General features: G+C 47.5%; 1 protein-coding gene across 1 annotated transcript in view; it reads right to left on the minus strand.

The window, feature by feature from the left end:
- Nucleotides 1-11,266, minus strand: part of EFNA5 (ephrin A5) — a 288,003-nt gene extending 276,737 nt beyond the window's left edge. The window contains exon 1 of the mRNA XM_052644124.1: nucleotides 11,142-11,266. Within this exon, the coding sequence (XP_052500084.1) occupies nucleotides 11,142-11,266 (125 nt within the window). The remainder of the gene's footprint in view (nucleotides 1-11,141) is intronic.
- Between the last annotated feature and the right edge of the window lie 4,374 nt (nucleotides 11,267-15,640).

The raw sequence follows: 15,640 nt of genomic DNA on the forward strand, positions 1-15,640 counted from the left end.
CCAATACAGAAATATATTACTACCGTTAGATAGTGATCTTTATAATATTCCTTCAATGTGAAAACTTTGGAAAACTCAGTTTAAATCAACATATAATTCCTGCACTTACCCATTTGGCTCTGGTTTTAAATACAGTACGGAGAACTCACCCAAGAAATCAAAGTAGTAATGGAAAATATTATTTAGGGCCAAGTCCTGTTTCTATGTGGTACCACAGAACAGGAATGGCATGGATGATTGAAATTCAAAACTGATTCCAAACCTCAACTTATTCAATAGCCACCAAGGCCCTTCTTACCAAATCTCACACCAGAGCTCCTCTACATCTCAGAAATATATATATATTTTTTAATTTTCTTTCCCAAATCCACCTACTGAAGAGTGAAATGGCCAAAGCCATTCAACGAGAAATACAGGAACAGAGAGATATACATAATAAACAAAGCAATCGGTCCTCAAACAACCAGATACCAACACCGGACTCTAGAGCTAAGAAATAACAATGCGCGGAAGAGAGAGTTACATAGTGAAGAATGAGCACAGATGTATGGGTGACAGGACCATTCCAAAATGATACTCAAAATAAGGACATGTTCAGAGCAATAAGTATTGCTGACTCTCCCAGGTCAGATTTTAAAGAACAAATACTAAAGCGGGAGCCCTCTTCCCAATAAAGAATTGCTTTGTTTCTATTTAATTAACTGAATTAGACTGTCCTGATGCTTTTTTTTTTTTTTTTTTTTTTTGCTTCAGGGATCTCAGAGTTTTAGGTTAAGCCATCAGGTATGTTTGACCCCATGTGTGTATACTCATATGGAATATCCCGTATACATACACACCCACACCCTAGCACGCTGTGGGTTTCCCCAGAGTATAGTTGACAGGGGCGACAGCAGAGTGTGTAATTAGTTTCATTGTTCCCCTGACAGCTATAGTTCCACACAAGACCCTTTTCTTTCTAGGTTGTAAATGCTGTGGAAAAAATACACTAGTAACAGGCATTTAATTATGGGTCCAGCAACCACAGTGGGAAGGCTGATAGAGCAGACTAGAAACTCTGAGACAGCAAACACACATATTTCCAAGGGAGGGGAGAATTTTGTTCTTCAATTACAGTAATGCTTAAAATATGGATGACAGCCATATGATTAAAAAAAGAAATTTTTAATTCCCCCCCCTCCAAGTCTCTATCGAGGATAAAGTATGTATACGATGCTACATCAACACTAAAACCACGAATACTATTAAATCCCTATTAAAATATTTATAAGAATAAAGACATTGCTTATTAATAAGCAAAATGCATAAAGAATAGCTTCCTGTCTTGATACTATTAGTGAAGTACAATGATTCAGTTTCAATTTTGGTTTTCACATGGACGTAAAAAAAATGAACACTTGTGATATCGACTCTCTGGGTGCTGTGTCCCCTGAGGCTTACTTCAGTTTGCTTTACGGAGAGTTTAAAACCAGGCGTCCCTTTCGTTGCTGGCATGGCAGACACCAGCTCCGTCACTGAGGTCCTTTCTCGCCTGATTAATTAGTAATTGGGAGACACATTTTGGCAGCTTTCACTTCCCTATTATTTTCTCTGGTTTGACACAAAACCCTGTCAGGAGCCCCACTATCTGAACTGTACCCCATTTAGTGCCGGGTCACTACATTTTAATAAACAGAGCCCCTGCCAGAAAACTACCAAAATAGGCATAAAAGTTTCTTGAAGCAGTAACAGTAAACAAATATATGAAGAAAATTCTGAATGCCACAGTATCTGAAATGTTAATGGTCTGTCTGAACCCAGGGGTTATGGGCAAGACTGCAGAGCAGAAGCTACAAGAAAAGGCCTGCAACAAAATCACTGCTTTCATCTGTCTTAGGAAAAAAAAAAGAAAAACATATTAGCTAAATAAAGCAGACAAACACTTGGTGCGGCAGAACCATATATCTGAGCCTCCTCGGTTATCCCAACCCGATGAATAAATTTATTGGGAGGAAAAGACTGATGGGGCCTACGGGGACACAGGTCCCTTCCGGAAGTCACAGAAGCACTGTCTAAGCCCAACAAAGAAATGTGGCTCATCAAAGGGAAGGTGAGGAAGTTAAAACTGAAGCTAGCAGGCTGAGATTTGGGAGAGCTGCAAATAGCTACAGAATCCCCTTCAGGTTCTTCATCACAAGTGTCAGTCACTTCAAAAGGGGGCTGCTGCGGCGGTGGCATGCTCACTGGGGACACTTGTGAGCCAGGGCAGCGGTCGTGCTGTGTGGGTCAGAGGTCACCGCGTCCACATGTCGACATCTGTCTGTATTTTCTGGCCCCGAAACAACAGCAGGGGAACCAGGCTCATTTGCCCCCACTTTGTTTAACCTAATTGTTGAACACAAAATATGACTTCCCCATATCTAGACTTATTTTTCCTTTCCTCCCTAATCCCCATTTGACTCCATAAAATGAAATACTATTAAAGAAAGCCTCACCGAAAGGTCAAGTCCCCTATCTATCATTAAAGTTGGGGGAATGTGACGAAGCCATATTTTCCACTGGCACCTGTGAACCACAGAACTTCATATCATGCCCACCACCATCAACACCTAGACCACGATCAGTACTACAATTATCCCACCAAAATAAGCCACGACTGCCTCAAAACCGCAAAGCGGCATTTTGAATCGGAGAAGATACTTCCATTTACTTTTTATAACATGTGCTTTCATAGTTCAGAGGCAAGAGCTAATTGTTAATTACAGTTTCTACATATATAAATAAGTCACTAATCAAACCAGAATGGACATTCTGACACCTTAGAGGCAGGAAGGAAAAACAAAAGCAATTTGCTAGTTCGTTTCTAACAAAAAGGTCACTTTGAACAACTTGGTTATTTTAGCCTTCTCCATCAGCCAAAGAACAAGAGACGATGAATAGTGGAGGAAAGAGTTTTGGTAACAAAAGCTGTTAACTCATACCTGGACTTTAATGAGAAGTCCATGAGATGTATGTCTTATCCCAAAACATGTACTTTATCTATCGCCTCACACTGCCCCTGCAACACCAAAAATCCTACTTCTAATGAACTAAAACCATCTGTGACATCAGCAGTATTCAATCTGTGCCCAGTTTAATCAGATTAACTGAGGCAGGCTACTTTGAAATTATTCTTAAGAATTTCTGTTTTTACTGCAGTGCATGGGAATAACGTTCCCAGACATCACCAAACAGAAGCAGTAGCAAGAAGCGTGGTATACATTTTTGGTAAAGTTTACTAGGCCACATGTTCCTCCAAATGCATCCAGAAATTTAAAACATGGTGGAAAATACCACAGTCTCAGGGCACTCACATTATTTTTAATAACAAATATGAATCTACTCCCAAAATAATTGTCTGTAAGAACCCACAGGAACGGTTTAGTAATGAGACTGAACGCCTGTGTTGCAGGGAGCGGAAAGGCTCTGGTTTCGTATAATGCTTCTTAAAGCACCCCAAGTGCTTCTTTTTGGAGGTACCTATGTTTTTATCAGTACCATGTACTAGAAAAAGGTTCTGAGCACTGCTGAGCAATTTGGGGGGAAAAAATACCTATCAACCAACAAATCTATTAAGTAGTCTACTTAATACTTAATACTTAAAAGGCCATCAGGATTGGGGGGCAGTGATAATAGGAGATATTAATATATGACTGAGAAGTTATAAGTTTCAAGAGAAAAATACTTATGTAAATATGGTACAGCCCAATACTTAACATGAAAATATAATATGCCTGGGTTTCAAACATATCATCACTAAGTTAAAATATCCATTTTTGACAACTATATTCGAGAAGACAGCATTTGTAGTGAGCTCACAGATAAGACGGAGCTCTCAATGGAGACCCCTGCTCAAGATGACTATAAAGTGGTTTCGCCCTTTCCTATCATCCATATTCATTTCCGGACCATTTTCATGAAAGAAATAAAATCGGTCTTAAAACAAGATGGCTGCTTCTGGGGGAAAGAAAAGAAACGCTGATTTAACTGAAAGCCAAAAACCTCGCTTTTTCTAAATCGAGAAACAAGAACTTCCGTGTGTGTTTTTTCTCTTCTCCAAGCATATATTCATGCACTTCCACATGGAAACTTACGGATTAGGCTGGGCAGTGACTGAAAAGTATTAACAGCAAAGCCATTTTTTTTAAAGGTCTGCACTTGGTGCGCTAATAGCCTGATGGGCCAACGCATATACACAGAGCTACAACAAAACCCAAATCCCCACCCGGCCTTCACACCAGAACCGCCATCACCAGCTCGAGAATCAGGTCACTTGACAAGTAGTAACAGGAGTAACATCGGTCCCGTATCTTTTACAGAACTCCATCAGAAAATGCTCGGTGATACCCTGTCACAAACAGATCAGCTGAATTTGGCTTTTTCAAGTGAATACCCTAGGAACTAAGGTGTGAGATAACCTCTCTGGGAACCGCACTTTGATGACCTTCCCTGAAGCAAATGGCAGATTAATTCTATGACATATATGTAAAAGCTGAAAACATTTCCCCTCCATTTTGAAGTAATTTTAAATGGATTTTTTTTTAATCACTCAAAACTATTTTTATTTCTCACTTGAGGGGAAAATAAGGCCTGACAGTAACATTTTCTTCAACCTGTCAACTGTCAATTGCATGAAGGATGTTTCTCAAGATGACAAAGGTTTATTTTTCCTTATTGAAAATGATAGAATTCTACCTGAATGAAAGCTGAGCTAACCTTCACTGTGGTACACTATGGTCGCTCAGCAACTGGTTAACTCAGGGAGAAGTTTTCACTGGTTTAAAATAATGGTTTTATTGAAATCTGTGACTCCCTGTTTGAATACCATATTCCAAAACCTCAAAGTCAAGTTTCCATCTACATGGATTTCAGATTAGAAAATAGTATAGAGATTTCAGGAGTTCACAATGAATCCCTCAGGAGTATAGATCATCAAGAATAGTAAAATATAAGGACCTTTTTTATTTATGCTAAAAGCTAGGCATAATAGTTGTTACAGAAGGCGCCACAGCATTACTTCCTAATTCTAAACTGAGGGATTCTATGCCATTGTGCTGTCTGGTTTCTAACTGACAACTCTGCAAACATGAACGCAGGCAAATTCCAGGGGAAACCGAGCTCCTGGTAGTGAGTAATATTCCATTCAGAAACACTGGAAGTTCAAATTAATCACAGGAAACTTTTCTACCAAACAGCTCGGGATATAGGCTGAGAAGCAGAAGAAAATATAAATTTAATAGTATAAATCAGGCCCTTAAAAGAGACAGCAATTTATTGATGTTTCGCTGTCTAAGGCCACCATCATAAGACAAATGACTAAAGTGAATATTAATATCTCATTTCTCATACTCCTCTTTGAGGTTTTACACCTGAATATGAAGGTGTTTTCCGTCACAAACGATGAGAAGGCAATTTTTTCTCGTTTTGGAAGACTCATCCCTGACTGAGCACCCTGGTGGGAGGCCGGGCCTTCCTCACTGTACTTATGACACACACGTTTCCTTTTCAACATTCTAATCAGAGCTGCCATTTTAACAGTTTGCATACTCTTTCTGAAAAGAAAATGGATTATATGGCCTCAGTGAACATAAGAGGGATTCATTATCTAAAATATCATAGCTTTTTAAGTTCTCATTACTGCCTGAAGTTATTCAAAACCAACACACACAAAGAACATGAAGAGGGCTAAGGTGCATCTTTAAAAAAAAATATTAATCAAATTATTTATAATGGACAAAAAAAACACATTAAACAGTGAACCAAATGCTCACAGGAAACTCTCTTCTTAACATCTTCCCTATGTTTTGTTCATTTTCCATTTTAATGTTTTCTCTTTCTCAAAGGTACACTCTTTGGGCATATACTTTGAAGCTTGCAAAGGCCAGGACTCCTGAAGGACTAATTGTATTCATTCATTTCTTGGCCCAGCATGAAGCTGGTCGCTTGCTTGGTTCATAGCAACAGGGGAGAAAAAGGAGACGCTCCTCTTTATCTGTCCCATCCTACAGGAAATCAGGCCAGTGGACAGAAGGCATCTCACAAGATTAAATGGCAAGAAATTCACAAGGTTAATTTGCCCCCAGATCACTAAATGTCCCCTCCAAATGTGATCCCCAGCCTTCAAATGAGGAGGCCTCTACAGCTCTTGATTATCAGCCAGAACACACTAGGCAACGAGATGCTCCTCTGGTGAGCCAATGGCTTAGCTAACACCGCTGAAATCAACTAACAGGGAGTAATGACTCACTGAAGGCTCTCTCTGATTCTTTTCATTGTGAAGAATTTATCGACCTCGGTCTCACACTGGAAATGCCAAACTAGACTGTACATCAAGTGCGCCTCAAACAGCACTGATGTTCCAGTCTCTTAAGGAAAAGACAGTTGACTGTTTCTGATGGCTTACTACGAATACAGAGCGCAGTGCATAGAATCAGTGGAACCTAACATCCCAATGGCTTGTTTTGCTTTCAAAATCCTCTGGAACACTGGCCCAAAATGAGCAGCACGCTTTCCTTTGACAAAATTCTAGATAAAGACAGGGTACGAGGCAGGGGAAGTCACTTCACATTTCCTACAAATGGATAAGGGTATAAATTTCCATCACACAGGCTTTATTTTTAAAGCAGATGGATATAAACATCAAAATAACAAAGTTACCCCAATGTATCTAATAAAATGTTACACTGAGGTTCGGAGTTAATAAAGTTAAAAGACTCTTAACTAATGTCTTTTACTTGAAGAACTTTTGTTTCTAATATATGAAATACTATTTAAAAGATATAAAATTCTAAAACTAGAGTTATCAAGGTTGGTGATAAGGTCTTTCAAAACCAAGATCAACTTTCCATATTTCCTCAAAACAGATTCCTAGATTTCGACCACATTGATATTTGTTTGTCAGTGAAAAAGGCACAGTATTGGTGTAACGGTATATATATATGACACTGACAGCTTGGACTTTTAAAAATGAAACAAGTGAATTCTGAAAGAGAAAATAATATGCAAGGACTATGATTAGGGAAAAATGTTACTACGTCCCTCAGCTTAGTCACATACATACTGCCTGAGAGATTCCGGAGTGTTGATCTAGAATTCGTATCACTTTCACAACTCAAGATTACATGTTAGCAAAACTAAATGGTGTCAATTACCTGCTACTCTAACATGAAATGTTTAATTTACAAGTCCAAAGAAAACATACCATTAGGTTGAAATTTATAAAATCCCAGATGAACTATAGAGATATCTTTTCCCATAAGAGAATAACATTTTAAATTGGTGATTCTCAAACCTGAACAGAAGCAAAGAACTGAAGAGAATCAGTACTTTTGAAGTATGGTTATATTTCACATTGTATTATTTCACCATTCCATCCATTAATGCAAACCAGTAGGAGATAGGTTTACTTATCCCAGCATCATTTTGGTAAATGGGCAAATGAATCCAAGAATTTTTCAGTAGACACAGTTCGAATATTTTCTCCAAAAGAATCAAACTGTTTATAGCATGTTTCAGATTAAGAGGCATATTCTTAATACTAAGCCATCTCTAAGGTTATTAGCATAGCTACTAAGGGAGAATGTAAAGAAAGTTCTATTGTTGAAAATCTTTTTAAAAGTTACTTAAAAGTATTTTATGTTATTAAATTAAGGACAAATAGCTATATTCTCCTTGACTTGGTTCTTAATTACTCAAACTCCAACAGGCCAGTTCAGAATAGAGTATAACATTAAATGGATCTTAATATCACTTTTACTATTTAGGAGAAACTCATACAACTCTTCAGATGTTTAAAATATAAAAGATGCACTTACAAAAATCTTATCATATATTTCTACACAGATTGATAGGTCCCAGTTGCTATTTTAGAGATTTGTAGCAAGTCAACACATAAAATCAGTGTTGCCCACCAGCCAATAAACACTGGAAATTTTAAAAGTTATTAGCATTTAAAAAGTGAACCTTTATTTCCCAGAAGTGAATACCTGGGAAGACCAAGTCTAAGAGTGAAAGTATCCGACAGCAAATAAACTGTCCATTTTTTTTCTCTGTGAACTGAGAGCTGTGGGACTACTTCTGTTACCAAAGTTCTCAACTGTGAAGCCCAACACAGCACATAAACGCCTATGACTGCACAAGTTACATGTAAGGTATTTAAACCTTGTGATCAAGATATAATACTTTAATTTCATTCTAAACTTAATTTCAAACTGAAGTCCATAGGTATAAGCTAAAACACTTCATTTACTTCATTTTGCCATAATATCCACTTGTTATCATCTTAATGTGCCCACTTAACTTTTCTTCCAGGAGAAAAATCTCTTAAGTCTGTTTAAGTTGCAATTAAAGTTCTCTACTTTTTTCTACAAGACTGAAGTCTTCTGATAATATTATTCATTTAGCAAAATCTTAAAAGACATGATTAATGTAAAATCAAAAGGCACAGCTAGCTTACTTTACATACAAACAATAGATAAAAAGAAAATGTAAAAGAAAAAATTTAAATTAGTAGACCTCTTCAAATTTTCTAAACTATTTTTTCACTACCTTTTGTGATAAGCTGTTTGTTTCTAAATTACTTATTTTGCATTTGGCTCCTTTTAAATTACATCCAAGCTGACTTTTCTTCATTCATCAAAAAAGCACCAACATTTCTAAGACAAATCTGCCTACCGGTACCTAGCTTTAAAATATTACTTTTTAAAGTAAGTTTTACTGCAGTAACACATAAAGACAAACACAGTCACAAATCCCTAAGAATACGAAAATTACAGTTGAATCTCTTGGGTAGGGGTACATCATTCTTCCTTTTAAACATTATCAAATTGATAACGATCAAATAAACAGTATTTCCACAAGCTTCAAATTAGAACACTGACTTGGAGAATACTCTTGGTATTTTAAAATTCTACAGATTAACTTTGGGCAGCTTCAAAGACACCATGGCATCCTGAACAAGAGAGTTTTCCACAGGCAGGGCAGATCTATTAAAAAACATGACCTGTGACAAAAATCAATGTGCTAATCTCAAACCAAACAACAGTATCAAAAGCATAAAACAGAGATAACCTAAGATAAAATGTCCTCAAACTAACTCAGACTAGCTTGACAGGTTAAGAAGGTGGGGTAGACTGGGGACGTTGCTGATGCTTCCAGGACGAGTGGAACTCCCAAGTATTCCAATAAATGAATACCATGAGAAAAAAAAAAGATCACCCTGTGAAGTTTGGGGTGGGGAAAAGAAAAGACAAGCCAGAGCAAAATGTCCCAAATTCAACGAACCAATTTCACTGCTGTTTTATTTAATAAGGCACTGAAGTTTAAAATATAAATTCCTCTCTTTCGAATATGCTGTCTAATAAAGCCCAAAGGGGAATAAAACCAACCAACATAATGAGACTTGCTTTTAACACCATCACAACTGGAAAGCTCGCCCTATTTGTCTTGTCAGCTTTAATAAAAGGCATCTCCTCTGGCAGGATGGTTCTCTTGTCTTTTTTCCTAATAGTGGTAAGTGGCATGTCAGAGAAGAAATGAGTTTCCCATCCCATCACCCATCTCCAGGAGATGTTTTTTTAAGCCAAACTTTGAGGGATGTCTCCACTTGGGCCAGGCGCTGCAATCAGGTCTGGGGCTACCTGGGTGTGACTGTCTTTCCTGGGAGAGCAGGGTGTGTGGGTGGGCGGGGGGGCGGGTACTCTCTCCCGGTTTGGCAGCCGGTGGACCGCTAGTAGGGAGATCTCCCTGTCTGCAGCGGAGAGGACCTTCCTCCAGGCGGGGGAAGCCCTCCGGTGCCAAAGTAACAAAGGCCGGCGGAGAGGGCCACGGGGAGCGAGGAAAAACTAAGGCGCCGGCCAGCGCCTCTCCCCACGCGCGCAGCGACCGCGAACTCTTTCCTTGGCCTCCCAACTTCCACTCCAGCCCAGGGGAGGGAAAAAAAAAAAAAAAACAAAGCTGGGGTTTTCGGTATAATCGAGGCTGTTTCCCTCCTCCACGGAGGGCGCGGAGACCAGCCCACCGCTGGAAGCTGGCCTCGGTCCCGGAGACGCAGAGCAAAGTGGGCCCAGCGGGGCCGACCGCTGCCCGGGCGAAAGGAGAGCTGCGACCTGCCCTCGACCCGGAGGGGGCCTCCCGGCCCTGCGGACAAGGCCCCCGCTCCCCACGTCCCGGGGCTGTGAGCCAGGACCGGCCGCCGGCGGCCGGGGGCCGGCGCGAGCGCTCGGGCGGCCCGGGGCGCGAGTCTCCGGCTTCCCCGCGTCCCCGGCGGTCTCCGGCGGCGCCGGAGAACCGGCTCCAGGTGACCGCGCGCGTGCCTCCGGCGGCGCCGCCAGCCTCCGGACCCAGGGCTCCCACCTCCAGGGGCGGGCAACTCGGGCAGCTGGCTCGGCCAGCCTGCCCTGACCCGGCCTTCCATCAAACTTTCTGGCCCCCTGCGCCCACCGGGCGGCGCAGGACGGGGGCGCGTTCTCCCCACCTCCAAGAGCGCCAGGGCCAGACGGACTGGGGGGCCGCCTGCTCTCGCAATTAAAAGAGGAAAATAAAAACCTCCACCTTTCGCCTCCCAGGCCCCCTCTCTGCCCCCAGCCAGTGCGCCTTCCGAGCGCATCGGGGGGAAAAGGAAGGAAAAATTCACACACACACACACACTTTGGGGATCTTTGGCGGGTTCTCCCCCGCAATCCTTGCGCAGCCAGGCTCCAGGAGGGAGCTCCTGGCGGCGCTGCGCCCAAGGCTCTCCTCGCCCAAGCCCCGCGCCTGGATCCGGATGCCGGATCGGCCCGGGTGCAAGAGCGAAGTCTCCACTCCCGGGCTCCCGCCTTTTCCGAGCGTTTCCCCGGCGTTGCGCAGAAGCCGCGGGTCCGGGCGGCCCTGGGGACGCCCACGGGGGACCCGGGCTCCCCCGCCGCACCCCAATAAAGAGGGGGCCCACGAGAGGCGCGTTTCCCGCGAGCGCCTGCCTAGCAACCCGCGCCCGAGCCCACGCAGAGTCAGCGCGCGCACCGCGGCCGGCCAGGGCGCGCGGGTCCCCGGCAGGCGCCGCCGCTCTGTCCGCAGGGCCCCGAAGCCCGGGGAGCCCGGGTTCTCCGACCCGCCGCCCCCCACCCCACCCTCCGCCGCCCTACCTGGGGTTGCTGCTGTTCCAGTAGACGGCGTAGCGGTCGGCGACGGCCTTGGAGCCGGGGTCCTGGCTGCACACGCACATCCACAGCGCGAGGAGCAGTAGCGTCAACATCTCCACGTGCAGCATCACGGCGGCCAGCGGCGCGGCCCCCGACGCGCCGCTCCAGGGAGAGAGCAGGGGTCCGGACACCGGGAGGGGGGCGCGAGCGAGCGGGGGCCAGATAAATATCAATAAATAGAAACGCAGAGGGGCGCGCCGCGATCTGAGAGCGGGCGGAGGCGAGCGAGAAGAAAAGAAGGCGACGGAGTAGAGGCGCGATCCAGGCAAACTCGCAGCCCCGCTGGAGGGATCGGGGGGGAAAAGGGAAGCGCAAGATGGAGAGGAGCGTGCGTGTGTGTGTGCGGTGGCGGCGGCGGCGCGGGCGGGGGAAGGGGTGCCAAGCTGGGTCTCCGGCGGCGGCGGCGGGCCGGTCACCCGGGCAGAGGGCGGTGCGCGCCCGGCCGGGCGGCGGCACGCTGCGCAGTCACCGCGAGGGGCGCGCCGCGGCCGCGGGGAGACATACACCGGCCCGCCGGGCCCGGCTCAGCGGCGGCGGCGCGGGCTGCGCACGGCTCCGCCGCCGCCCGGGGCCCTGGGCACCGCGCCCCGCTTCGCTCCAAGTTACTTCGGCAGCCTTTGGGGGGGCAGGGGGCGGCAACCGCAGGAGGGGAGCTCCGTGCGGATTGCGCGGGGGCGGAGGGGGGGGCTTCGCGCCTGCGGTCCCGGGCAGTCCGAGGACCCCCCCGTTTCCCCCGCCTCCTCGGTGCTTTCGAGCCGGGTGAGCCCTGGAAATCTCGGAGGCGTCCCAGGCGCGGTGAGCGCGGGGCGGTACGCCGAGAAGGGCGGGATCTGGAGTCACGGAGCGGCCAGCCCCGCTGGCGTCCTGGAGCTGGGGGAGCGGCCGCGGAGCTCTGGAGGAGACGTCTTGCTTCGCAAACCTCCAAGAAAAGTTTGGCTCCCCGTGTCTTCGGGCGGGTCCCCCACCCCGCCTCCGGCGGAGTCCGTCTGCGGCGGCGGCGGGAGGCGACACCCGGCCGCGGGCTGAGTCCCGGGGACCCCTCGCGCGCGCCTTCCTCGGCCGGGAGCGGGTGCACCGGGGCGCGCAGAGAGCAGAGGTTACGCACCAGCCGGCCGGGCGGAGCTGGGATGCCGAGACCCGCGGGGCGATGCCAACCCAGCTGTGAGGCTCGGGAGGGCAAACGACCCCTCGCAGATGAACCCCTCCAACTCCCGAACGGGCCGATGTCAAGTCTCCGATCGCCTTCCGGGAGCCAGACCGAGCCCCCCAGCTGCGGGGCCGAGAGCGCTGGGAGGAGCTCTCAGAAGTGTCCCTGCGACTCCGACTGCTTCCACCCCAAGCCCGGCAACTTGTAGAGATGCATCAATCAGTTGGAAACGCCAAAGGAGGAGGGAAAAAAAGAAAAAGAAAAGAGAGAGAGCGCGCGCGAGCGCGTGGCACCTCCCCGATGACTACATCAGAAAAACCTTCCAGTTCCTCCAGCAGCGGCTCCTCTTTCCCTCCTCGGGCGCAGCAGCAGCGAGGGTGTGAAAACCACCAAGAGAATCCCCAGACCTTCGCCAGGCGGGAAAATAAACTTGAGTGCAGCAGCGACGGCACCAGCAGCCCGAGAGGGATTGCAACGACTGGCGAGGAGTGGGAAGGGGTAAAAGTCAGTTTTGCAAAAGAGAGAAAGGGGAGGAAAAAAAGAGAGAGAGAGAAAATGCTTTATGGGAAAAAAAAAAATCTCCTCGGGCACGCCCCCTCGTTAATGACCTGCGTGTAAAGCCGACAGCCGCCGCCGCCGCCGCCGCCGCCGCGCCGGAGCTCGGGGCCGCGCGCGTGGACGTGGACGGGGGCGCGGGGGCCGGGGCGCGGGGTGGGCGTGCGGCGCGGAGCCCGGCCCGACAGGGGGAGGCGCCTGCCGCCTGCGCCGTCGCCGCCCGAGTCATGTGGGCTGGTTTTATTTTTTTTCTTCGCGCCCCCCCCCCCCCCCGCCCTACCCCAACCCCTTGCAGTTTACTTGGGAAGGGGTGGGGAGCGGCTGGAGCAGCCAGTCCGGCCCCGGCCTGCTGTTTGCTTACCGATCGAGGTGTTTTTTTTTTTCCCCCTCTATCCCACCCGATTGGTCTGCTCCACGAGAAAAGAGGCGTTTTCCTAATCTCCTCCCTTCCCCACGCCTCCTAAACCCCCCTCCCTCCCCATCTCGGGCCCCACCTTCTAGAAACCTGACTAATTGAATTACTGGGAGTGCTCGGGCGCCCTCTCCTTCGCGCGAACCCAGCTGTGCCGCGCGTAACCCTTTGGATGCTGACATTTTTTCCCCCTATCTGGGCTGCGGAATGGTCCTGACGTCTCTTTACCTGAGACGAGGGGGTTCTTTAATGACAAAGGAACGGGTTATCCCACCCTGCCGCCGGAAAGCCGAAATCCGTCTGCGGAGCCCCTCGAGTAATAATAACAAAGTCTCAGCAGCCGGCGGGCAGGGGGACCACAGTGACCACGTGTTCTCGCAAATCTCCGTCCGGGTCTTCACGACGCGCGCTGCCCGGCTTATCTGGCGACCCGAGCATCTCTCAGGTGCCTTTGAATTGCCCTCTTCCTACCAGGGATTTCAAGGTTCCAGGGCAGCAAGGGCGAGTTTTCTTTAAAGTGATGCTTTGAAAACACTTATTTTTTTAAGTCCAATCAGTGTATTAAGTCGAGAAAATCAGGTTACAGTGATTACAATTCAATGCGAACCCACGGCGGGGAGGACATTGAATGCAGCAGGGACCACCCTACACACACCCGAAACACCCTAGTTCAGCTCCGAGGTCGGTTCAGTGCGCACTGCCCAGAGGAGAAAGGGTCTGCACGAACCCGGTGCAGGAATAGAAATGGAGGGCAGGGAAGGAGTTCTCTTACGATCGGAACGCGTCTTGTGTCCTCGGGCTCCCAGAGTAAGGCTGCAGCGCTTCGGGCCCCGCACCGCCCCCCACCCTGGCCGCCAGCTATGCGCGGCCGCCCTAGAGCCCGGCAGGCCTCGCGCCCCGGGACGCGGGCAGCGCCGGTGAGGCGCGCAGGGCGCGCGGCGCCGCGGCGCCTGGAGACTCGGCCTCGCGGGGCCGGGGGCCCGCTGGGGTCCCGTCTGCCTGACGCTCCAGGGGGTTCGCTGCCTTCGTGGGAAGGCCTGATCCCAGGAAAGCAGCCAGGTTCGGCTCCCGAGCCTGCAGGCTCTCCCGAGTACTTATGAGCACAAGGAAAGGAAAGATCGCGTCTTTCCTCCGGCGCCCTCCGGTCCCCGCGCCCTGGATTTGCAGGCGCTTTCGAGCTCTTTGGAAGCGTCCACGCGCCCTCCAGTGGCGGGCCTGCGGTCTGCACCCAGTGGGGCTACTGCCCGCGGCCCGGCCGGGTTGAGGAGGACCGAGGCTTCAGGGCCACCAAGCATGCAGGTTGGAGAGGGAAGAGACAGTCCCCCTAGAGGTGGGGTCACCTGGGTGTCCCCGGCTCTCACCTAAACGCTGAGTCGTTTCTCAGTTACAGAATTATTTCCCATCTAACCCTGAAATTGTCCTGGAAAAGTAACTTGTCCCCTTGTGACTAGACACGAAATGCAACCTGTAATTGTAGATTGCGCTGCAGACCACCCTAACAAACCAAGGGCCTTTCCACATTAAGAAATGTGTATCCAAAACCATCAACAGAAATTCTTCTCGACCATCTGTATGTTTCGCAGAATTCCAGCAGTGAGAAGTCAGAAAACTTAAGCTAGGGAACTGAAGGATAAGCTTTAATTTTTTTTAATCAAATTTTCATTTAAAACGTTTTCTCCCCGCCTCCACTACCCACCGCCCACCCCACCCCCACCGGCCACCCCCCAGTTCTGCTGATGTTCAAGTTCTTGGCCTATTTTACGATAAGCTTGTTTCCTTTTTTTCTGTTGCAAGAAGGATGCATTTTACCCTGTCTTTCAGATAAGAGCTCTAATAGGTGTTCCTATGACTGAGGCAGTTTTGCAGAAAATATTCTGGACCCATTTAAGGGACATATGCATCTTTAGGAAGATGAGAATTCACGACTCCTATCTTGGGGAAAATGCTGAATCTCATCAGAGAGACTTTTTAGTCAGGGAAATATCAGGTATCAGGAGTTAGCAAGCTGGCTTCCTGTGGCAGCAAAGCCAAAAGGAGTAAAGAAAAGGGAATTCTATCCACTTATTTCCTATTTGAAACATACACTGTAAGCAAATGTGAATTATCAACATATCAAAAGAATATGGATGTCCTGATATTTTAAATATTTCCAATCTGTTTAAGTCTGTATGGTCCCATTTTATGCAGAAAAAGACATCCTACATTATGGTTTTCCTTAAAATGATTCAAGGAGTAGGAACAAAAGCCATCGGAATTTGCAACTGTTCAGAACACAATTCAAACGTCTATGGAAAATAATTCATAGACTTAAATGCCTCCTTCTGGGAT

This window comes from Budorcas taxicolor, chromosome 7, assembly GCF_023091745.1.
Source record: "Budorcas taxicolor isolate Tak-1 chromosome 7, Takin1.1, whole genome shotgun sequence".
In the NCBI taxonomy this organism is placed as follows: Eukaryota; Metazoa; Chordata; class Mammalia; order Artiodactyla; family Bovidae; genus Budorcas; species Budorcas taxicolor.